Source organism: Colossoma macropomum, unplaced genomic scaffold (genome assembly GCF_904425465.1).
Source record: "Colossoma macropomum unplaced genomic scaffold, Colossoma_macropomum, whole genome shotgun sequence".
In the NCBI taxonomy this organism is placed as follows: Eukaryota; Metazoa; Chordata; class Actinopteri; order Characiformes; family Serrasalmidae; genus Colossoma; species Colossoma macropomum.
In genome coordinates this window covers 41,071,815-41,096,771 of record NW_023494784.1, presented here as the reverse complement: position 1 = coordinate 41,096,771, position 24,957 = coordinate 41,071,815, and the positions used below count along the sequence as shown (strand labels likewise).

The 24,957-nt window shown below is 39.2% G+C and overlaps 1 protein-coding gene across 3 annotated transcripts in view; it reads right to left on the bottom strand.

Annotated features, from left to right (window-relative positions):
• ptpn4a (protein tyrosine phosphatase non-receptor type 4a) overlaps positions 1 to 24,957 on the bottom strand; it is a 94,045-nt gene that overhangs the window by 25,565 nt on the left and 43,523 nt on the right. For all 3 annotated transcript variants that reach the window (XM_036571640.1, XM_036571629.1, XM_036571638.1), the window contains exons 6-13: positions 23,631 to 23,675; positions 23,441 to 23,493; positions 17,485 to 17,605; positions 15,716 to 15,803; positions 12,343 to 12,431; positions 11,082 to 11,145; positions 5,467 to 5,639; positions 3,672 to 3,740 (exon numbers count right to left, since the gene is read on the bottom strand). In XM_036571640.1, coding sequence (XP_036427533.1) covers positions 3,672 to 3,740; positions 5,467 to 5,639; positions 11,082 to 11,145; positions 12,343 to 12,431; positions 15,716 to 15,803; positions 17,485 to 17,605; positions 23,441 to 23,493; positions 23,631 to 23,675 — 702 coding nt within the window. The remainder of the gene's footprint in view (positions 1 to 3,671; positions 3,741 to 5,466; positions 5,640 to 11,081; positions 11,146 to 12,342; positions 12,432 to 15,715; positions 15,804 to 17,484; positions 17,606 to 23,440; positions 23,494 to 23,630; positions 23,676 to 24,957) is intronic.

Sequence of the window (24,957 nt, the reverse complement as noted above, 5' to 3'; positions counted from 1 at the left end):
AATGTAATATATTTTATATTATACAGTCATATGTATTCTATTTTTAAAAATGACCACATGGTAATCAGACTTACATGAAGTTCAAACCTGTCGCTAAACATATTTAATAGGTGAACCTAGAACCCCAGGGATCTTCTGCAACACTCAAATAGGGAAAAAACAGCCTCTACTGTGTTGCAAGAAGGATTAACGTTCTATTTAGGTTAGAGCTGATTAACTGCTACTGCTATTAGTGTCATTCTGTTATATGCTCTCATGTATATACAACAAATCTGTCTTATATGCTATGTAAATATGCAAATAGATATACACTGATCAGGCATAACATTATGACCACCTCCTTGCTTCTACGCTCATTGTCCATTTTAGCAGCTCCACTTACTATATAGGTGCACTTTGTAGTTCTACAGTTACAGACTGTAGTCCATCTGTTTCTCTGCATACTTTGTTTGCCCCCTTTTACTCTGTTCTTCAGTGGTCAGGACCCCCATGGACCCTCACAGAGCAGGTACTATTTGGGTGGTGGATCATTCTCAGCACTGCAGTAACGCTGACATGGTGGTGGTGTGTTAGTGTGTGTTGTGCTGGTACGAGTGGATCAGACACAGCAGTGCTGCTGGAGTTTTTAAACACCTCAGTGTCACTGCTGGACTGAGAATAGTCCACCAACCAAAAATATCCAGCCAACAGCGTCCTGTGACCACTGATGAAGGACTAGAGGATGACAAGGTAGGAGTGTCTAATCGAGTGGACAGTGAGTGGACACAGTGTTTAAAAGCTCCAGCAGCACTGCTGTGTCTGATCCTCTCAGACCAGCACAACACACACTAACACACCACCACCACATCAGTGTTACTGCAGTGCTGAGAATGATCCACCACCCAAATAGTACCTGCTCTGTGAGGGTCCATGGGGGTCCTGACCACTGAAGAACAGAGTAAAAGGGGGCAAACAAAGTATGCAGAGAAACAGATGGACTACAGTCTGTAACTGTAGAACTACAAAGTGCACCTATATAGTAAGTGGAGCTGATAAAATGGACAATGAGCGTAGAAACAAGGAGGCGGAATAGAAAGACAACGGTAACAAAGGTAAAAGTAAGCCTATATTCAGATATGTAATGTTTCAAAACACCTTCTGTTATCTAGAACCACAACGTTCCTTACATCCAAAAAAGAAACTGCTCACTTAGAACCTACAAACTACAAACTACTGTTTTCACTCTCCACGGCTTCAGCGGTTCTCCTGACTACACTGCCAACACATTTAGTGACAAACTAGCAGCAGTTAATGAAATCACATCAGACTGATTTGCGCTGAGCAGTGATGACACGGCAGGACTGACTCCAGTGGCCTTCGGCTGAGCAGCTATGACTGCGTTTATCTGTGTTTTGGGCAGGACGTATAACTGCAGCTGCCCACGCACTTCAGGCTCCCCTCGCTCACCTCCCTTTGACCTCTCTGCTCTGTTCTGTAACGGCTCCATGGCCAACAAGGATCAGTACGTGGAACGCGGCTGGATCACTGACGCTGTGTGCACAGAAGTGACCCTATAAACCAAATGATTAGGCTCACGCACAGACAGGTCGACTCTAGGGCTGCGACCATTTGTCAGCAAGTCAGTCAGTGACGTCTGCTTACAAATAAAGGTGTTCTACACTCTCCTTAGTAAAGAAAACGGTTCTATGTAGAACCATAAACACTCAAAGAACCCTTTGCATGATTAACCTTTTCAATTCCCTGAGACCACCGGTGGTTCCAAAACGCACTTCGTCATATTCTTCATAACTTGCATATTTCATAAGCTCCATTCTAAAGGTGGGGGTCGTATGAGAGCTGTAACTGTCGTCTTTCCAGTCAAATAGATGGGCGATGTAATTTTAAAGCCTTATAATAAAAGAAGCCCATTTTTCCACAAATCTTGGTTATAAACTATAAACAGATGGCGTCTCTTCAGTGATCTGCTCTGTAAAATAATACAAAGAGCATCTAAGATTTTTGGCTTTCAGCAGTAAATTGTAAGCATATAGCGATATGTGTATGATCATAAAACACATGTTCTGTTCATTTTAGGGGAGCTTTAAAAAAAAATTACATTTATTTCATGCAGTTACTGAAAAATTTGCCTTACGATTTGGTCATGAAAATTCAGATGGAAAAACCAAAACATACCCAGTTACAGCTCTAATACGACCCCCACCTTTTGAATGTAGCTTATGAAATATGAAAGTTATGAAGAATATGACGAAGTGTGTTTTGGAACCACCGGTGTTAAGTAAATATATCTGGCACAAGTGTCTTATTCCATTGTCAGAGAATTTAGCCAATTTGAAAAAATAATGCACACCATCAAAAAATGATACTTATAGCAAGCAAAATTATAAAAGGGAATAATAGGACTTCTCTAGGAAAAAAAAAAACAGAAATGAAATAAACACTTAGAAATAAGTTAAATAATCTTATAATATTCTCACAATCATATAACGATAATATTTTAGATATTTTGGCTAGACTTCTAAATATTTTACTAGCCAAAATATAATTTTTTTGCAGTGTGGTGATTTTTTTGTGTCACGCAGATGAAAATTTAAATCATGACGACACAAAGACAGAGCAAAATGAGAGAAAACCGCCAAGACATAACAATTCAATTCTTCAAAAATGTGAATATAGTTGTGAGATAAACTTATTTTAGGAATTATCATGGGTAGGGGAGGATGACACAAACTCAAATATATATCAGAATATTTTCTGGTATCTGGACAATAACCATGTGACATTAGGGTGAAGGGAAAAACATATAACGATAATTACTATTATTCACATTACATATATTAATATATTTTTATGCAGTTTAAACTTAGTTTTTTATCTACACAACCACTGACTGTGTAAATGTACTAGAATATAAAACAATTCATGTAATATATCCTCTATTATAAATATAAACATACATAAATCATTGTGTGCAAAAGTCTGAACACCCCCAAATTACATATTTTACTGATTTTCTGAGTGAAAATAAGTTATGATCCTCTACAGGGAATAAACTTAAGGTATTTTTCTGCAATTGTTAGTGCATTATTTATTTATTTATTTATTTGCTGAGTTCAACACAGTGGAAAAATAAAATAGAATATTAGATGTGCCACATTTTCTGGTTTATTTCTGATTAAAACATCTTTCTGATGTTAAATTTAGCAAATAAACTGCAAATTCAAAAGCACTGAATTCTCTATAGAGGATGCGCTAACTTATGCAAAAGACTGTATTTATGCATATAAATAATAACTGTTAATATTGTTTTTTTTTGGCATATCATGATATACGGTTGTGACGTTTGTTTACAGTTTAGAAAATGACTTAAGCTGTTCAAACATTAGGATAATGTTTAATTTGTCTCGGGGGTGTGGCTGTTCGTTTTTGATTATCACAGTATCCACAATATGGTTATATCCATATATACCATGGGATAACGTCACACCGGTACTCACTTTTATACTAGCATACCTCCTCCCTGCTTCAGACTCAGCCCTAGTTAACTTCACTGGACTATGTATTTATTCTTTAGTGCTGTAGAGGATCACACTGCTGTATAAAGCCACAGCAACATAGAAACCAGTCCTACAGCATAAAGGGTACATTAGACACTACAGTAATAGTCTCATTACCTTGCAAACACCCTGTCCTTGATTCCTTTCTCCTTGCCATACTGCACAGACTGTGCTTCTGTCCTTCCACTGTGAAGAGATACAGACATTCAGCATTACTATTCCATTTCAACATTTCTTTACATGTAGTCTATGCAAAAGCAGTTCAACTCTGTGTATAATCCATCAAAGACACTGTGTCTGTTTCTTGTCTGTTTACTTTAAAGAAAAAGGTATAGACAGACTACTGTGGCTGGCTAAAGGCTTCCACACTCCACCTGCAGAGGGCGCTGGGTAGCAGACAGTACAGAGTGCAGCTATAGCACGCAGGAAGCATTGCAGAAAAGTACTCAATAAGCTAATTTTACACGCTACTCATATAGATTTAATGGGGAAAAAACTTTCGATATTGATTAGTGAATTTATCCGTGTGGTTTCAGCTAAAAAAACAACTCGCTGTTCTCAAATTGAAAGTTCTGAGGTGAAATACAATGTGGCTAGGCCAGGGCTCGAAAACACGCTGCTCTTTTATTGCTCTGTTGTGGCTCCACAGCAGAATTAGATTTGTAGGTAAAAATAAAATAATCCTCCTTCTCAGTAAATAAAGCTCTGCTGATCGTTCAACACAGTTTTAACAATAAATGCTGGAGTTAATGTAGAACTGCTAATTCACCCTTAAATCTGAAGGTCAAACACTAAAAAGTCGTGAAGCTGAAGTCAGCTTCTCGTTCGCCAGCTACATGTTCGAATTTTCACGTTACACCTTACTCCTCGCAAAAAAGTCGAACGTTAAGAGATATTTTACAAGAAACTACTCCACTTTTGAGGAGAAGTTTCCTGCTGGAGACGCGAGAAAAGCTAAGCTAAAGCTTAAAGTATAGCAAAGTAAGGCTGCGTTTTCGTTTATATTATATTATTAGCCTATATTAGGACATCAGCACATACCGAGACATATTTCCGGCAAAAACAGTGAAACATTACGTCAATAAAATGGACATTAAATGTTGTGGCTCCCAAGATGGTTAAATTTTTGTTGAAACTTAACAAAATGGTGCTTCTCAACATTAGTGTTGCCGATCCCTGGGCTAGGCTAACAGTGCTAATCAAGTAAAAGATGACAGCCTTTGTCTGTTTATTTTACAGACTTTAGATGGACACTGTCCTCGTGTAAATTTTAAGGCACTTCATTCGATTTGTGGTCTGGGTTTAATATTAATGACTTAGGACAGTAATATTAAGATGCTGAGTGCTGTCTATCTGGTGGTGTCCGCCTCATGCAGCTAGTGTACATTAAGAGTCCTTTTCTTATTCTTCTTCTCTTTATTATTATAACTATTTTGCAAAAGCAGCTCCAGAGCACTGACCGATGCCATTTGCCTCTGATGTCGCAATGTGTTCCATAATTTTCATCAAATCCAATGAGATCAGATGAATTTAAACGTGTTTGTACTGTAGAGGTAGCCACCATTTAAGAGCTTACATATTTGAAAAGCAGAGCAAAGTGCTTCTTTCAGAGCTTTCCCCCCACACAACTTAAAAATGTCCCAAAAAGCATCATCAATATTTCATCCCAAGAGTCTAAGAAAGCAGTGGCTAGTGCTGACTGAGGTCAAACTTTATGGAGACATGCAGTAAACAAACAGGAGAAAATATTATTTCATATGGGAATCCTCAGCCCAGTGTACTCTATAGCATACACTGGAATTCATAAGAGAATAAAGGGAGCTAGTGAATCCAGCATAACACTGATATTTCTCTACTGTTCTACTGTTTAAACCTGTATGCTCGATTCTTTCAATGGTCATAAAGTTCTCACCAGTAGCGGAACTTGGACCCTAAGCTGAAGTAGTGCGCAAAAAAGTTCTTCTGAGGAGGAACGGGCTGGTCCAACCGGAAGAAAGTGTGGTGCTCTACACACGTCTTCCAGAGGTTCTTGCAGGCTCTGTAGTTCACCATGTTGAAGCCCAGTAACGTCTCTCGTGTCTCATTCTGAAAGAAGGAGAGAGAAGAATGGAGAAATTTCAGCAGATTGAAGGTTTATATACTGTATGTCCAAAAAGTATCCATACATCCCTCCTCATGAGTGGATTTAGCTACTTTAGGTCACCTAATGCTGACACAGCTTGTATAACCCTCATAGAAAAGCTCTGACCAATAGAACCGTTCCCAGTGCCAAGCATCAGCTATGGGGATATAAAGCCCCCAGCAAACTGTGTTCTCTGGAGTGACTGAGCTCCATCCAATACCTTTGGGATGAGTGACCCAGAACTGATCATCCAACATCAGCACCTGACCTCACTAATGCTCAATGAAATCCTCACAACAATGTTCCAACATCTAGTGTAAAGCCTTCCCAGAAGAGTAGAGGCTGGAAAAAATGTTGGATGGGCTAAAAAAAAAAAATTTTTTTCAGCCCATTTCTAGAATTTTGGGAGTATAAACACAATAATAATAATAATAATAATAATAATAATAATACATTTCTGCATTGTATTTAAGGGGCTGTGGGACTGGGGTGGCACTGCAGAGGGGCAGACAGCTTCTACCCTTTGCCACCTCTTAGATCTGCCCTTGGTGACAAAAACTGGAATGGGCTCCACTGTAGAACTCCCCTACGCTCTGAAACCACTTACGCTTTGCGAGTGATTGGCTTTGTCCTTAGCTGATGTGTTATGCTTTCGCAATTTTTGCTTGTTTCAACACTTTGACTTCGCCCAAATCTAAAAGCCAAACGAAGCCTGCATTTCTTTTACATTTCTGTTTCGAAAACTGAAAATGTATCGTGGCGCAAAAACCACAATAAATATCATGTATCGTTACATCCTTAAAAACCATGAACCCTCTCCATTCCACTGATGTCAAACTTAAGGCAAGGAGGCTCAAGGCACATTCACAGTGTTTTCCATGCTTTAATACAACTCGTTCAACTCATCTTCAGATCACATGTTCCTTTCTAGGCTCCTCCAGGCATTCGAGCAGTGAAAACACTAAACTGAGCAGTTGTGTGGCTCTTCAGGACCGGAAACGGGTGGAAATGGCTACGGATAAAACGGAACAAATAAATAAATACTTAAAAGATAAAAACACCCCCTCCAGGCTGCACAGTCTTCCCTTTAACAGCAGCCTTGTTATGCTGTCAACACAGACCTCCATTTGGAGCACAGCACGGCGGACTGAAGCCCCGCTCCTGCAAGACCTATTAACCGTAAAGCTCTGGTCTTTGAGGCTCCAGTGGGCACTCGGGACCACCGCAGGGGAGAAAATGCATTTCTCTGCTGTGCTCTTCGCTTCTGTAAACCTGTAAATCGCAGGCCGGCGACCCGGGTCCACTCGCACACAGGCCCAGGAAAATAAATAAATAAATAAATAAATAAATAAATAAAAGAGAAATTGGACCTACTCAGCCACGGCGAGCCATCTGGCCATGAATTATGGATCATGACACTACTGAATCCTGCTTTTAGAACAACTGCCTCCGAAAGAGGCCCCTGTGCATTATTCACACGGACCGGGTGCTTTCAGGACCCTGAGGCGAGGGGGGTGTCACCGTGGAGACGCGGAGCTGGCGCATGGGGTCCCGGCCGGCGTTCTGCTTTCAGATCACCCTCCGCTCCCACACGTGCAAAGTGCATTATCTACTCTCCATAATTAATAAGAAGTAAAGAACCTCTCTCTCTCGCTCTCTCAGCAGTGCCGCTGATGGCGGGACTGTAATTATGTGCTGTGCTTTTCCAATAAGCAAAGATCAGCGCTGCGAAGTCATCAATATGTGCTTTAATTTGACACCGATAGCTTGCGAGGCACTTCATTACTGCAGATTACTGCTCACAGTCAGCTCCTGATGGCTGTAAATACCACCCCATCTCCAAAAAAGTTCAGAAGCTGTGCAAAATGTAAATAAAAATAAAATGCAATGATGTGCAAATCATTTAAACCCTATATTTAATTGAAAATAGTACAACGAAAACATATCAAATGTTGAAACTGGGAAATTTTGTTGTTTTTTGAAAACTATTTGCCCATTTTGAATTCGATGCAGCAACACGTTCCAAAAAAGTTGGGACGGGGGCAACAAAAGGCTGGTAAAGTTGTGTAATGTTAATAAAAAACACCTGGTGGTTGATTGACAACAGGTCAGTAACATAAAAAAGTATCTCAGAGAGGCTGAGTCTTCCAGAAGATGAGGAGGAGTTCACCACTCTGTGAAAGACTGCACAATCAAATAGTGCAACAATTCAAGAAGAACGTTTCTCAACATAAAATAGCAAATTACTTTTGCTTTTCATCATCTACAGTAGATAATAACATTAAAAGATTCAGAGAATCTGGCGAAATCTCTGCATGCAAGGGACAAGGCCAAAAACCAGTATTTGCTGGCTGTGATCTTTGAGCCCTCAGGTGGCACTGCATTAAAAACAGACATGATTCTACAGTGGAAATCACTGATGGGCTCAGAAACACTTCTGAAACCACTCTATGAGAAAACAGTTAATCGCGGCATCCACAAATGCAAGTTAAAACTCTAAAACACAAAGAAGAAACTGTACATAAACAGGATCCAGAAACGCTGCCACCTTCTCTGGGCCTGAGCTCATTTAAAATGGACTGAGTGGAAGTGGAAAAGCGCCCTACGGTCCAAAAAAATCAACTTTTGAAATTCTTTTTGGAAATCATGGACACTGTCCTCCGGGCCAAAGACCACTCAGCTTCTTATCAGTGCACAGTTCAAAAGCCAGTATTCGTGATGGTACAGGGGTGCATTGGTACCCCATTTCATTTGGGGTTGTAGAGTGCAGTGATAGTTGGGGTTCTTGTTACAGCGATAGTGCATCCAAAAATCTAATTTACAGTCCTCCCCTCTCACCTCAGATGTCGTCAGTCAGGTTATAGCTTGGAGCTACAAGTCTAAAGTATGCCAACAATTAACGTAGTATGTACACTAATAAGCATAGTGCAAATCTCACAACCATAATCCCTTGATTTATTTAAACTAATCACAATCATTTAAGTTGACCCCAATTATTTTCCAAAGCTATCTTTCACTATTAGAATGGTCATGACACACATGTGAACATTCACTTCTTTGACACAAGGGTCCTGATGTGTTATGAATCGAATACAGCTGGAATTCAGGCTATAAAATGCATTATAAAGGGAACAGTTTCTATAGTTATATTTGACTTGATCAATAGTACTGCTAAAAAAGTGTTAACCACAGACGTAAGGAAACCTCCATTGCGCAGCTCTCAGGACTGGAAGAAAACTGGTTTGGTTAGCCCATTGTGGACGGTTAATTAACCGAGCTGTTTGAAACGGCGAGGTTTCTCAGTCGAGTACACTAATCAAGGACAAAGAGTGGTACATCGAACAGGGACAGAGTGCCAACATTCAGATACCTGTGCTAGTAGCTCTGATATAAAGTTAGCCAGCTTCTTATTTGACTCTTCCATTCCACCTTAAATGGAGCAGCAGTTATATGTTACTGCCGCTCCATTTAAGGTGGAACACTGCAATAAGAAGCTGGCGAATAGGAAGCCAACTTCAGCCTCAGGGAGAAAACACGAGTCTCAGCAGCTGCTTCTCCGCGCAGCATTCAAGCAGCCACTAAGAGACGATTCTAAACGGATGAAAGAAACAATTCGCTCCGTGGAGACGTTAACAGCTACTGATCCGCACCTCTATTTGGTTGTACAGTCCACCTCTATTTGGTTGTACAGTCCACCTCTATTTGGTTGTAGAGTCCACCTCTATTTGGTTCTGGATTCCGTAGTATGCTGTGCATTATTGAGCCAAGTAATTTTATTATTTTATTTATTATTTTAATATATTTTCTTTCCTCCCCTCTACGCTGAACTCTCTACATGGCTCCCTGTACTACTCTCATTATTATTAACTACTTACACTGCTTTTATTATTGCTTATATCTGTATGTATGGACTCTTTCTGATTATCTCACTAAATAAAGAATATAAAAAAGAAAAACAGAAAATTTCTCATGTTCGTTTCAGCCGGAAGTTAAGAACCACACATACAGAAACACAAGATCACATTTAAAATCAGTTCATTTAATATTAAGATGTATCTGTATAGTTTAATTTTTTGTTTACTTTTATATAGATATTACACTTCTGTTTATATTCTTTTTTTTCTTATTTTATGTCTTCTAAAAGCAGCAATAAAAAAACACTTTTAGGAATTACCAAAAAATGAATATATAAAAAAAATAAATGTTGGTTATATCAACATTTCTTTTCTAATTCTGTATTAAAAATGTGTCGTATTATTGATGCAAAAATGACAGTACATATCATATCGTGACATTTGCATATCATTACAGCCCTATCTCAATCATATGTTTATGTCACAACGGAATGTGAACTGGCTACACTTTCATCGGTTGGGTTGAGGCAAATGCACAGTCATAAAAGAAAGCAGAAAACGTTTTTTCTGAGACATCATCAGTCTTACGAAGTAACGTTTGTTTATGGCGTCAAATCTAATTCACGAGAAAAACATGACTACTGAACATTCGCAAAGACATTACAACACAGTTCCTGAAATAAGTAGTAACCAATCACATGTCGGGACCCGCCCACAGCTGTCAAAAATAAATGAAACTCTTGCGCGAGCAGAAAGAACAGTCGAGTGTCTGGCTTCTTTTCCTCGCAAGAGTAGTTCTCTTCGTGTGCGCGAGGGGTTTTCCTCATGTGCAAGAGCAGTTTTCCTCATGCAAGAGCGGTTTTACTTGCTCACAAATTTTTTTATTGCATTTGACAACATTTGTTTATTTGATTTTAGCAAATGAAGGAGATGTTTTTTTTTTGGTGGCTGATTTATCAGACAGTTTTCACTGCAAGCTAAATAATCTGTCTGGTCACTTTGCTTGTCCCATTCCTGTCAAAGCTAAAAGATCTCGAAAGCTGCCTAGTCTGGCTTTGCCTGGTTTGGTTTTACACAGCTTGCAGTGGAATTGGTTTCATCTTGTGTGGCATTTCAACGCTAATAAAGTACTGTATTGTTGGCTCCTCTTGGCTGTTTACTGCTGTTTTTTCCATCACTCTACTCAATTACTAAACTCAGGCACAAACTCCATGTTGGTTAATCTTGTGGGTGAACAATATACATGTACAAAGTATGTCCTGTGAATAACTACAGTGGACAAAATGTTTTTTGTGTGCAGAGGGCCTGTGGCATTAAGGGAAAATGTTTACAGGATAAAAAGATGCAAACCTTAGGAAAATTGCACTACAGGAAGCGATAAGAATTTTTATAAAATGCCCTTCATTCTTCCTCATAGAGGAAACTGTTCTGGGCCTGGATTTCCTTATTTGGAGCCATAAAATGACTCACAACCTGTCTACTGTTCATGCTTCTAGTAAAGACGTCTTGCCCGCATGCTACTGCAGAAAACGAAAGTGGCAGATAACTTACCACATCTCTTCTCAGCTGAACGAAAAACTGTTTGCACTTGAATGAGATTTTTACGATCTTCAGCCTGCAAAAGAACAGAAAAAAGGCAATTGTTACAATGCTGGCGATGCTTAAAACGCTCTTAGTGACATCAGCAAACGTACGATTAAAGCTGCTCATAATTTGTTGATGTCTCCTGACCCACTTAAGCTCCCCTCCCCTTCCCCTACAAAAGCACTTCTCCTATTAAGACCTGACTCATAGTCAGGCTAAATATATCCCACATTATGAGGCCACGCTCTCGTGCAGAGAGGAGCATGCAAACATATACGCTTCAGAAGCACCTTCACCTACATACATATGTACACACAAACACATCCTGACTCAGGCCTGCCAAGCTGAAGCTCCTCTGCCAGCACAGTCAAGACACAGTGCAGAGGGAGGAAAAATAAAATAATTAAATAAAGATCCACAAACGTACATTCAGTTCGGGAGCCAAAAGTTAATCCCAGCCACCCATTTGACGCCTCTTGATCGCAAAGACTCGGTGAATAATAAATAAGCATGAGTGTTTTCTGGAGAAGTTAGCGTATAACCCTGTCCCGCTCTAAATTTAGCCTGACTGGAAGGCATCTGTGTGTCTATTTCAAAAAAAGCAGGTTGTTCTTGGGCTAACGAGTCCAGCAGCAGCTGCTTCTGAGAACAAGGACGAGTGTGTCATCAGAAAAGAGAGTGTGTGTGGGTTTGTGTGTTTGTTTTTCTACATTTTCAAGACAAAATGGTCTGACTTTGTAGTAAAACCAGAGAAAAACTAAGAAACTGGCTTGTAAACTCTTAAAAAAAAAAAAAACAAAAAAAAACAAATAGCTTTTTGGTTACTGAGGTTAAGCTTAGGTTTAGGACTGGCCTTTGAAAATGTATTATTGGTACATTTAGGCACTTACACAAACAGTACTGTGCAAAGTAAGAGAACACCCTTCATTAATTTCCAATCAAAACAGCCTTTAAGTACATGTTATTCATTTTTCAGCATCAGGAAGGAAGCAGAAAACATGCAAATGGCATGCTGTTCATAGTTTCGATGGAAAAAATTCACAGACAGGTGACAAGTTTGCATGTTTGAGTAACCAAGAGAGGCAGGAACCTGAAACCTTGATTTCAGCAATGCGTTTAATAGTTTCCTAAAGGATCTCAAATGACTGTAATCAAATCATTGTGCACTTGTAATTCTTCAGCCTGTACATTTTAACCAAATAAAAAAGGGCTTTGGGCGTTTACTTACCACGGAAAGTAGTTGATTCGTACCCTGTTCTTGTAAATGACGACTCCAGCGGACATGACCCCAATTAAAATCTCAGTGTTGCTTTGATCCTGGAATAACGAAGAAAAGAGAACGAAAACAGAGAAACCGATGAGGATCAAGATAACAGTGCTTAAATGTCAGTCAGAAGACCAGACTAAAAACAGAGGAAGGTTTATTCCAAGTAGAAACAGAAAGTTTAAGCAAAGTTACAGCAGTTGAAGATCATTGTTGATTGTTTTTGATTTAATTGGTTTCATATAGTAATTCCAGGTGGTTGCTAGGTGGTTGGGGTTTTTGTAGCTGTTTCAGGTAGTTGCTATGAAGTTTACATGGTATTCCAGCTTGTTGTTAGGGCATTGCTTGGTGGTTGCTAGGTGGATGGGTTTATGTAGCAATTCCAGGTAGTTGCTATGGTGTTTCTATTGTATTCCTGCTTGTTGTTAGGGTGTAGCTTGGTGGTTGCTTGGTGGTTGGGTTTATGTAGTAATTCCAGGTAGTTGCTATGGTGTTTCTAATGTATTCCAGCTTGTTGTTAGGGCACTGCTTGGTGGTTTTAAGTAGTTACTAATGTGTTGTTAGGTCACTGCTATGCTATTCTAGTGGTTGCTAAGGTGTTGTTAGGTCACTGCTATGCTAGCACAGTGGTTGCTAATGTACTGTTAGGTCACTGCTATGCTATGCCAGTGGTTACTAAGATGTTGTCAGGCCACTGCTATGGTGTTCAAAGTGGCTGCTAAGGCGCTAATAGGTGTCGTGTCTCTGGTGGCTCCTATGACGTTCCAGGTGGTTGCTAGTGTATATTTGGGTGATTTCTATGGTATCTTAGATGGTTGCTAGAGCATTGCTAGGTATTTTCTGCCATCTATTGGGTGGTTGCTGCAGAGTTAGGTAGTTGCTATGGTGTTCCAGGTGATTGCTGGGTGGTTGCCATGGGATCAGACAAAGCACAGGGCTAAAGGGGGCTAACAAAGTATGCTGAGAAACAGATGGACTACAGTTTGTAATTGTGGAGTTTGTTGGGTAGGTATTCAGTTTTCACCTTTGGGATTCGCATATAAAAAATTAAAATACATATTTGTCCTTTGACGAATGAATTTAATACAGCCCAACATAAACATTTCTTCTCTTTAAAAAAATCTAAACTACTTACAACACTGTGTGGCGACACCACAATGCGCTTTGTCAGCACATTCTTGTACTATATTATTTATACTTTTTATACTATTTAATACTCTTTAATGCTTGGGCACCTGACATCCCGCTTACAGTGAACGTCGCACTGTTGTGGTGCTAGACAGCATGTACTCTCAGGGTGGCTGTAAACAGTGCCCTGCTGTCGTTTGGACCCTGACTAGGGCCACGATGTATGCCCTTCGTACCACCTCCATGAAGCTCTGGTTAACAAGTGCATGCACTGTGCAATTACCCCCCAGCCCACCGCTAAGAGAGGCTAGCGGGCCTGGCAGACGGCGCGAAGCCGGGCTGTTAGCACCGCAGGGCTCTGTGAGGAAAGCAGCTAGCCTGGAGATTCGGACTTAATGGGGATGAAGTCGTCAATGTGCTTTGATCACAGGCTTCAAACTTCTGCTTTCTGAATTACATTCTCAGCACCCACCGTTCCACTGTTTTACATATATATAAGTGAATATTAACTGCCCTTAACTGTCTAGAACTGTCAAAACAGAAACAAACCAGAGAAGTCAAACTAATTATAGAAGTGAGGAAGCGCTGAAGCTTTTTCCAGCTGCCTAACTCGACTTTACTGCTGCTCAATTCAAAGAACACTGCATAATTTCCTCTCACATCGGCCTAAAAAGTCTGTATCACCGCACCTCTCTGTCTCTTTCTCCACTACTCACGTCTCCCTGAATCCCAAACCTCCAGGATAATAACTGTACTGAAGGGAGAGTAAAAGAATGCCCTCTCCATTCTCAGCAGGCCTTTAGATGCGAAAGCTCCCAGAAGCGAATGCCTCTGCACACAAGCGGCGCTGCAACCCGGCTAACGGGCAGCGGAGAGTGAGTCGGCCAGCTTAAGAGATCTAGAAGGCTTTTGATGGCTTCTGTCTGCTCCAGACAGGCGCTTTACATTAATAAGGCATATGTTCAGCTTCCACGTTCCTTCGTCTCCCAGAGACCCTTCCGCTAGTGAAGGCCATCAGGATAAGCCTGAAAGCCTTCCAAGACAGCAGCCTTTAAAAAAACGCTTTCCTCCTGTGTGTGGGATAGGAACCAGGAGTCACAATGTCTACAACACAAAACGGCCATTTTATCTACTATCTGGCCAAAATGGCCAGTGACTCTACTAAAGTAAATGATGAAAATCTGAAAACTTACACTTTCTTTAGGGACTTTAGGGACTATTTTGTCCTTCTAACACCCTGCATGTACCCCTCCACCACTAACATTGGAATATATGGACAACTTTACTGAATTAGTTCACACTGAAAAATATTTATGAAAACAATTCATTATTCAGATCTTAGATATTTACAATGATTGTTTTGATCTTTTTACACCCAAGGTATTAATATAAACAGTAATAAACTATTATGATCATCATTTATAGGGTACTTTCCATTGGGAGGTATCTGCCCCAAACCATAACCACTAAATTTACACCAGATAAAATAATACTTATATTTTTGTTTGAATTTTCTTCAATTTTTTTTAAAAAGATCTTCATACTGTATTTTCAAGTGAAATTGAAAGGTTTAGATCTATATTTACTTTAATTAAAAAAAAAAATGCTGTCCCACGTTTTCACGTCTCTACCGAAACACAGAGTTTTAGTCCATAGGCGGAGCCTTATTTTAGCCACACCCCTGCATTTTAGAGCAGGAAGTGAGACTGAATCCCTGTCCCTCATGGCCACATGGTGAGCAGTTAGATCCCACTGTTCTGAAATAAATGTGTCCCAAAGTCTAAAAAATCACTGAATTGTAGTGAATTGTCACTACCGAAACACGTTTTCTGCAATTAAATAATTTTTTGTGTTTTAATGAAAATTATTATGATTTTATGTGTGTGTCACTGCCGAAACAGTCACTACTGGAACGTTTGGCAAAGTTTCGGTAGTGTTATGATTGTTCTGTTAGTGACGAAATGGAATGTTCAATCACTTATTTTAATAAAAATATACATTATTAAGGTCAAGGGTCACTCAAAGCAAAATCATGTTATACTGAAGTTTTATAAAAGCAACAGGCCTTTTTGCTATATCCATTTATTCAACTGATTCATTAAGCATTTTGCTTTATTTTACCTTTAAATTGCCTTGTGTGTAAGCACCCTGATCAGGTTACAGGTGAAGCTTGAGGCTGTAGAATGAAATAGGCTGCGGATTCACTCACCCTTGCATAGTGCAGCTCAACCCCGTAGAGCTCCAGCGAGCGCGCTGTGTTCAGGTAATTAAACTCGGACTCGGCCGGACTCAGTCCACTGCAGAGCAAAGGGAGAACCATGTGAGGAGATACATTCAGAACAGAAACATTGAGACTCTGAATGCTACAAGCTACACAGCTGCGCATGAGCCATTTTGGTGTAGCTACATCAGTGGACAAAATAAGCTTCATCAGAACGTAATTATTATTTTTAACTATACATTGACAATATTTTCATTCACATGAACTTAATTTCCCACATAGAGTGAAGAGAGTTTGGCTGCAGGTTCCAAGCAATGAGTGTATGTGTCATTGTCAGTGGCTGAGCTCCTTTGTGATTGTAGCCTCTCGCTTTCATTCACACAGTTTGTGGATTATGTTGTTGCTTTTGTCAGTCAGCTGCTCACTGATTTATTCATAGGCTCCTGCAAGCACTGTCCAGTGTGGTCTACAGAAGGTATCGCTTTAAAAGCTGCTTACAAGCTGTATGTGAACAAAGGGCTACAATCACGGATCAGAGCAGCATAATCTGCACCACAGCTGGGCTTCAGCCTGGAATAGTACAAATGGTTCAACTAGTAAAATGCAATCATGGCACAAAATAAATTTGTGGTACTAATAATTTATCGTGTTGACTTTTTATTAACAGTTTAACTTGGAGTGCTACTATAAAAGCTGAAATTCTGTGCTTTAGCCTCGTGTACATCTGTTACCTGAACTACAAATTTCAGGAATATGCAATAAAAATAAATTCTGTTTTACTGTCTCAGTCAGGGAGAGCGAGGCACAACTAGAAAACAAAAAAAAATTTATTTGACCACATGAATACTTTATTTAGACAAGCAACCTGCACATCTCGGCTGCAAATGAAAACTGTTCCCAGCACCTCCTGTTTTATAAACTGTTTGACCAAAAGCAAAGAAAATGCAAATGTTACAATTTACCCCCAAATTGGTGGGATTCATTTTAACAGATGGAGGGTTAGTTTTCACATTTGCCACAAAAGTTTGGCAAGTTAATTCTGTCATTTGAACCAGATGATGTTTCTATCCTTAATACTTTAAACAACTGCATAAAAGTAAATATTAATGAAGTGAAACTTCTTCAAACATGGCACATTATTTTGGCCACGAAGTACAATAGCATATAGCATCATATGACTGAAATATAATTTATAGTCATGACATCTGCAGCACGTTTTTGATGAACCTGTGAAATAAAAACTAATGATTTTGAAAATATATATATAAATGGAGCTCTCTCATTGTTTACTTTGGGGATCTTAATTGTAACACGGTGTTAAAACTAACCTCTTTGTGTGGAGGCTGTACTGTAGCCTGACTAGCTCTCACAGCGAGTTATTTACATGCTTCTAAAGTGCTATTTTACATGCTACTTTACAGGAGGGTGATTAAAACAATACAGGTGTGAATTCTGTGAATAATGCTGAGAACTCTGTAAACAAGAACCCTGAAAAAAGTTCTTTTCATGGTACAAAAGCAAATGAATCAAGAGAAATATCTGACAGTTAGCTGTCAAAATTCAGAAAGGATATTGTTATGGGAATAAAGATGACGTCCACAGCTTGCATATTTTATTTCACCTCATGCTGGGTTGAGCCCAGCTCCCTCTTACTTGTGTTTCTCTCTGTATTTAACAGGTTAATATGAGTGTGCAATATTGCCAACAATGCAATAACCTGGACAAGAGTTTCTGTCCAGTGTAGAAGACGGACTCACCTGTGTTGCTGGTGATGTTTGGCCACTTCTTTCTCGAAGCCCTGCGGCTGGTTGGGGATAAAGGAGTACTCTGAAAGGTAGCCGGGAGGATTCTCCGCCTCACTGTAGTCCCCCAGCTCAGCTAAAATGCAAAAAAAAGACAAAACAGCAAACAAACACATTATACAGACACACGGAAGTGTCATCTAAAGCTGGGGTTACACTACAAGGCTTTTACCCAAGTTTAGCCCCAATCCTCAGTCTGGCTGAGTCTGTGCTGGTCGGCTCTAGCCCGCAGATTTTTGGCCAGAGTCGACAGCTGGGGAGAGAGTCGAGTCGTGTGTGAGGGACGCAGACTCAGAATTACAGCCTCCTGATCGCGTTTCAGACCCGTCAGAGTTTATCAAACGTTTGTTTTTTACTCTGAGCGTAATCTAGAGTAAACTGATCAGTGACTCAATCTGAACGGACTCCTGCAAGAGCCAATGAAAACGAAGGCAGAAAATACAGCAAGTAAACAAAGAAAAATGGCGAAAAGTCTCTCACGTGTAGAGCGAAGCTTTTTAATGAGCTGAGTTAAAGGCACGAGCACAATCGAGTTCATGTATATTTAAAAGTCTAAAAAATACCAAACTGATCACATTTTTAAATCCACGATCCTCTTGAACAGATTTACCTGCTGCTTCTTTACTGTTTCAGCGCAAACGGCAGAGAAAACAGCAGCAGCAGCTCCACGTTTGTTTATTTGCATCTCCTAGTAATGGGAGAAAGTGAGAGTTTGCGAGAGTTTGCGAAAGTTCCATTCATTCAGCAACGGCTTAAAAGCTGAATAGTGTGTGATCCCCAATATTTCAGATGCCCAAAAAAATCCACAAAAGCCAGTGGGATAGTGTGAGATGCCCAGTCATTTTATAATCTGTTAAGACTTTAAAAGTCGTGTAGTGAACCCGAGGCTTAAGCAACATCAGTAAAGAATTCACAGACATCACATGAAAACTCTTTCAAAACATGACGTTCAGTGAATGTAGTTCAACATGCGCTGGCTTATTTTTACCAGCGCTCTCAACACTGAAACTGGATAGCTGTGAAAAGAAGTGTTAACAGCGCTTTAGACTTAGTGGTCCTTAAAAGCACTTAAACACAGACCCACAAGGATCAATTCAGATTCATTTACTGACATGAAGCAAGCACAGCATTCCCTCCCCTCGAACAATGACCAGCTTTCATAATCAAGCCAATGAGAAACGCATTCATGCTTCTAATCTAGCCAGCGGTTTCAAGCTATTTTGCCTGTTTTACACATTTTAAACAGGATTTCTGCAATAAGTCTGCCTAGATTTTATTTATAATTAGGGAAAAATTATACTGAATTCTATCCATAGTTTCATTAATGTTTCTGCTATACTTCTTATGCTTGTAAACTGTCTATATTTTATATCTCTGAGCTGTTACTATGCACATATAATATACAGATAACTTAATAAATACACCTACTGTTCTTTACAAAATTACTGTGTTAAATGGCCCATATTCTAGACTGAACAGACAAATATATCACTGTTGTCGGAAGAAAACTGTTGTATTTTCAAATTATCAGTTTTACCGATAATTTGAAAATACCTGTTTCCCTTTACATAGTATGCAAATTTCATGATGAATGAGCTAAAAGAAACGACCCAAAATGACTCAGAAAAAGTCTGGTTCCACTGACTTACACTAAAAGCATAGGATGTTTTTTTCCTTCTCCTGTAAAGTTACCATTTTGGAGATACGAGGTTTTCTTCCGACAACAGCGATATGTAATTGTGACTGTTTTTGCAGCTTAGTTTCGAGTTATGGTCTTTATGGACCCAGAAGTGAATGATATGTTTTGAAACAGCAATGTTTACAAAATATATCAAACTTTATATTAAACTTTATACTTGATTTTATTTAGAAAACAAACTATTCATACTAACAGCTGTATTTATACTTAATACTTCTTGCATTTACATATATATACATATATATACACTGATAATAACTATCTAACTGTGCAATCTTTAAACTGTTATGATCTACACATGCTAAACACATAATACACACACATATCATTCAACAATTCAAATTCATTTTTCCTGATTGTTTTGTAACCTCTCTGTATCCCTTACAGTTAAACAGGCTGTCTGTGTTACTGTACCTTTAAAACTGATTTATGTAAACACTCTGTTCTGACTGGCTGTCCTGTATTGCCTAATCTTGTCTGTCGCAGTGATAGACCCTCAGAAATAAAGCAGAGAGACGGAGATGGAGATGGAGATGGGTACTGAAGGCTAACGCGCTGGTTCAAATCCCCTCTGACCTACATAGCGGCTAAACAGCATGGTCAAAACCCCCCAGAGACTCTGAAGAGCTCTTTAAAGACCAAGGCAAACGCATACAGTCCAATCTGTCAGGAGTCAGTCATTCTTATTGAGGTCAGTGTGGTGGTGATGGGGGGGTCGGTGAGTAGACCCCCTGCAGGGGGGTCCAAAATACACACACACACACAGCTCGCGCTGAAAGATTAATCGTTTTTAAATTGAAATCACAATTCCACCATGTACTGGTTTGCAGGACAATATACAACAATCCTGTATTTGTATTTAATTTAGTTCTATATTTCATTTCACTTTATTTTTTATTTATACTGCCTATATAACAACAGTTTCCCCTGCAGTTAATAAGGTACTCTCATCTGTCTATCTGTCCATCCATCTGGCCAATCATCTCCCTATTCAGCTATCCACTAGTCTATCCATCCATCCATACAGCCATCTCTTTATCACTCCATCCATCCATTCATCTCCCAATCTATCAATCCATACATTCATCAGTCTTCCATCCACATGGTCGCCATCCATCCATTCATCTCTTTATCTATCCATCCAACCATTCCTCTCCCTATATATCCATCTCCCTATCTATTCATCCATCAACCCATCCATTCATCTATCCATCCTTCTGTCTCTCCATCCTCCTATTAATCTCTTTACATAACCATCAATCTATCCATCTCCGTCTCTGTCTACCATTAATCCATCCACACGTTTCTTTCTATCATGCATTTTTTCATCCATCTGTTCATCTCCCCATCTACTCTCCGTTGTTCATCTCTCTATTTATCCATCCATTTCTGCCATCTATTCATCTTTTTATACATCCATCTATCTCCATCTATCATCTATCCATCTATCTGCCTATCCATCTTTCCAAGTACACATCCATCCATCCATATCTATTCACTTGTTCATCTCTATTTATCCATCCATCTTTCTACCATCCATTCATCTCTCTTTATACATCTCCATCTATCTGCCTATCCATCTTTCCACCCATATATCCATCTATTTCCCTCTACCATGCCTTCTTCCTTTTACTCCATCTATCCATTAACATCTCTATCTATCCAAACATCTATTCATCTCTTTACCTATCCATTCACCTGTTCATCTCTCTATTTATCCATCCATCCACCCATCCATCTTTCCGCCAACTATTTATCTCTTTTTATATCCATCCATCTCCATCTACCTTCTAGCCATCCATCTGCTTATTCATCTTTCCATTTGTACATCCATCTAATTCGCTCTATCACGTCTTCTTCCTTTTACGGTTTATCCATCCATCCATTTATGTTCGTTAAATGATACAGTGATACTGGCCTTTGCAATACTGTTATCACCAATTGCCATATTATGCAAATGAGCCTCTGACAAATCCTTATATTATATTTTGTGCTGTAAACATCCAAACCAACCTCTGACCTGCTTAGTGTTTCTGTGGGTGTTTAACACGATCCAACAAAATTACATTCATTTGCTCAAAATAATGCAGGCCAATCTATAACAACATCACTGATTCACCGGTGCGTGATGAACGCAGTGCGAGAAACACTGCAATTACAATATAGAGTGATTTTTTGTGTACATTATGCAGCTCAACACACAACACACATATAGGTTGAGCTGGTGTGTGTTATATAAAGCCTGTTTCAGAAGCTGCGAGTTTCTGTGTGCTTTACAGGCTGGAGCTTGTTAAGCCGTGTGTGTGTGTGTGTGTGTGTGTGTGTGTGTGTGTGTGTGTGTATGGCTGGAATGTGCTGCGCTGGCTGTGCTGTGCTCTGGTGGCTTACAGTGGGGGGGCTTCAGGGGAAACTTAAGAGTGTGTGAGGCTGCAGAAAAGCACAGCGTGGAGGGTTTTCTGAACTACTGTGTGGGTGGTGCAACAACAAACTCATAATAGTAAGGGTTAATTAAAAAAAGAGCATTTGACAGTGCATGAGAATGAAAAGCTACCGCTAATCTCGCTTTCTTTAACCATCTTTCAGGAAAACCACTGTCAGCGATCGAAACTAGACATCTAGGTGTATCCAATCACAGAGTATGCATGCACCCAAAAACAAGTAACTGGCTTTACACCCTCCCAGAATAATAAGCCACTGTTGACTGGTTTACCTTAGCATCTAAAATGGCTTTATTTGAAATTATACACTGACTGGCCACTTCATTAATTACACCTCCTTGTTTCCATCCAAATATCTAGCCAACAGCGTCCTGTGACCACTGATGAATGACTAGAGGATGACCAACACAAACCAAGGTGGACCAACAAAGTAGGAGTGTTTAATAGAGTGGACAGTAAATGGTCATTCAGGCTTTAGCAGAGCTCAGTAACACAGATTAATAACTGATCATCTCATTGATTTATCAGTCTACTCAGGCTTTAGCAGAGCTCAGTAACGCTGAGATTAATAACTGATCACATTGATTTATCAGTCTACTCAGGCTTTAGCAGAGCTCAGTAACACTGAGATTAATAACTGATCATCTCATTGATTTATCAGTCTACTCAGGCTTTAGCAGAGCTCAGTAACACTGAGATTAATAACTGATCATCACATTGATTTATCAGTCTACTCAGGCTTTAGCAGAGCTCAGTAACACTGAGATTAATAACTGATCATCACATTGATTTATCAGTCTACTCAGGCTTTAACAGAGCTCAGTAACACTGAGGTTAATAACTGATCATCTCACTGATTTATCAGTCTACTCAGGCTTTAGCAGGAACTTCAGCATTTGTAAAGAAGCCATGTTTTGAGTGCTAATTTTAAAATAGTTAATAAACCAGCATTCATGGTGTGTCTTTCACAGATGGTACTTTTTTAGGGGTAAGTTTTCTAAAACTATTCTAAGTAAAACTTAACCGTATTCTGAATACTGCCTTTACAAAATGTAACACGGACTGCATACAGATACTTCTTTACTCTAAACATATATTCCAAATGCTTGTTTTCCATTACATCTGACCCATGCCGATGTGTGATAGGTGATTTTAGTGTGTAGTGCATGTCAGACGGACGGTGCAACTCTGTAGGCAGTGTCTGAGCTGAAATACGACAGCAATTCTTCTACAGTGCATCTCCATATAAGCCAATGGCAATGGTACTACTACTACTATTACTAGTACCACTAACAAAAATAATAACACTGCGGTACCGATGAATAGTTGACTACTCATTTGAATGGCTAGTCAATTACTAAAACATTAATAGGCGCACAGTGTCTTGTCTGGTGAGATGCACTTGAGTTGAATTCTCTTCAAAAGACACAATCACTTCTAATTATAAGCTCCCTGCTGTTGCACTGAACCGCTATTGATATTCTATGTACAAGCTAAAGAGCAAGCATTCAAACTGCCTTGAAAAACATCTCCATAGCTTTAGAATGGATGAGGAACGCCATAAATCAGTGAACTATTTACAAGCATTTTCAAATATTTTCTTTAAAATCACTGAAAATGAACACAAGGCAAAAGACCAAACGCTTATCTGTACCTAACACAGCACAGGAATGTACTAATCATATCCAAAACCAAGTTTAAGAGCCGTAGTTGCTCCAGATAGACCTGATGGTGACTGATTTAGTCCTTCTGTGTTAGAGAAGTTCATACTTACATTGAACAGCATAGGAGGCCAGCAGTGCTGCAGTATTGTGCGGACAGGGCAGTCTAAAAGAAACCACACAAATATTAATACACTGAACGACTTGCGCTCATATATAAGGTAAACTTTATTTATATTTGTCAGTAATTTGTATTTAATTTGTATTTAGCTGAAATGGATCATGAACAGGCCTGAAACTCACCTCCCACTAAGTATGTCCTGCTTGATCTGCATAAAATACAGGTACCTTGGGAGAGAGAGAGCCAGAAAACTTCATTTTACCACACAGCTTGGTTAAAAGAGTTCTTACTACAGAAGTGTTTAAACCACATTGAGCAAAAACACATTTTGTAACTTCAAATTAGCATTTTTTGAGGAAGTCTGTCATGATTAACCCAGCTTTAGATCCACAAGCCGTGAATAATCCTCAAATCACATAGACATGAAAGTGTGATATTTATGATGAAGACAGTAACCAGATTTCCATAAAGGATAATTTATTTTTTATTTACCCAACAAATGACATGCACCGCAGTTAACTGTCCGGTCCTGGATATCATGAGTAAAGTGTACAAAATAGACTAAAAAAAACTAAAAAAAAGCATCAGGGACACTGCAAATTAACAGATCATACAACGATCGTTATATATGTACAAAGCATTTCAAACTACTTTACAGGAAAAAGATAAACTAAGAAGCCTTTAAAAGACTTATTCACTTTCCAAAAAGAACCAAAGCAGATCCAAAATATTTTTGTACAAAACAGTAAAAGCAAAACTAACCAATATAAAGATAAACCGGTGCCAGTACTGTTTCCTGCCAAAATGGTGCTAAATGCAAAAGTCATGTCTAAATTTCTACAAGGCTGAATTTTACTTCTTGTTTGTCAGCCTTCTGTTTGAATTTTCCGTTCCACCTTAAATGGAGTAGCAGTTCAGTTCTAGCAGCTGTACAGACACCTTCATGTAACTACTGCACCATCTAAGGTGGATTGGAAAATTCAAATAAGAAGCCCAACTTCAGCTTGTCGAATTTCTCTAGTTGTTTGTCTCGTATATACAACCCATACAGTCGTGCTTTAGACCAACAGCCACTGCCGGAATTTGGAAAGTATTGCAGTCATTCAGCTCTCAGTACCAGCTGGTCCACAGCTTGTTTTGTGGACAGGACCCCAAGATTGCAGCCTCGCCTGATGTAGCTGAGGAGTCAAGAGGCTCCTCAGACAGGCCTCACTGCTCTGGTGTCCATGTTAGCAGCCAATCTCAGAGACTGGCCATTCCTTTATGCTATATGCTACATATATATATATATATATATATATATATACACATATATATATATATATATATACACATATATATATACACACATATATATATATATATATATATATATATATATATATATATATATATATATATATATATATATATATATATCTCCTTTTTGCTGTTTTTTGGTTTTTGATGTAATTTGAAAATACTTGTTGCCCTTTTGATTGTGTTGAAATTTCATGATGAATGGACCAA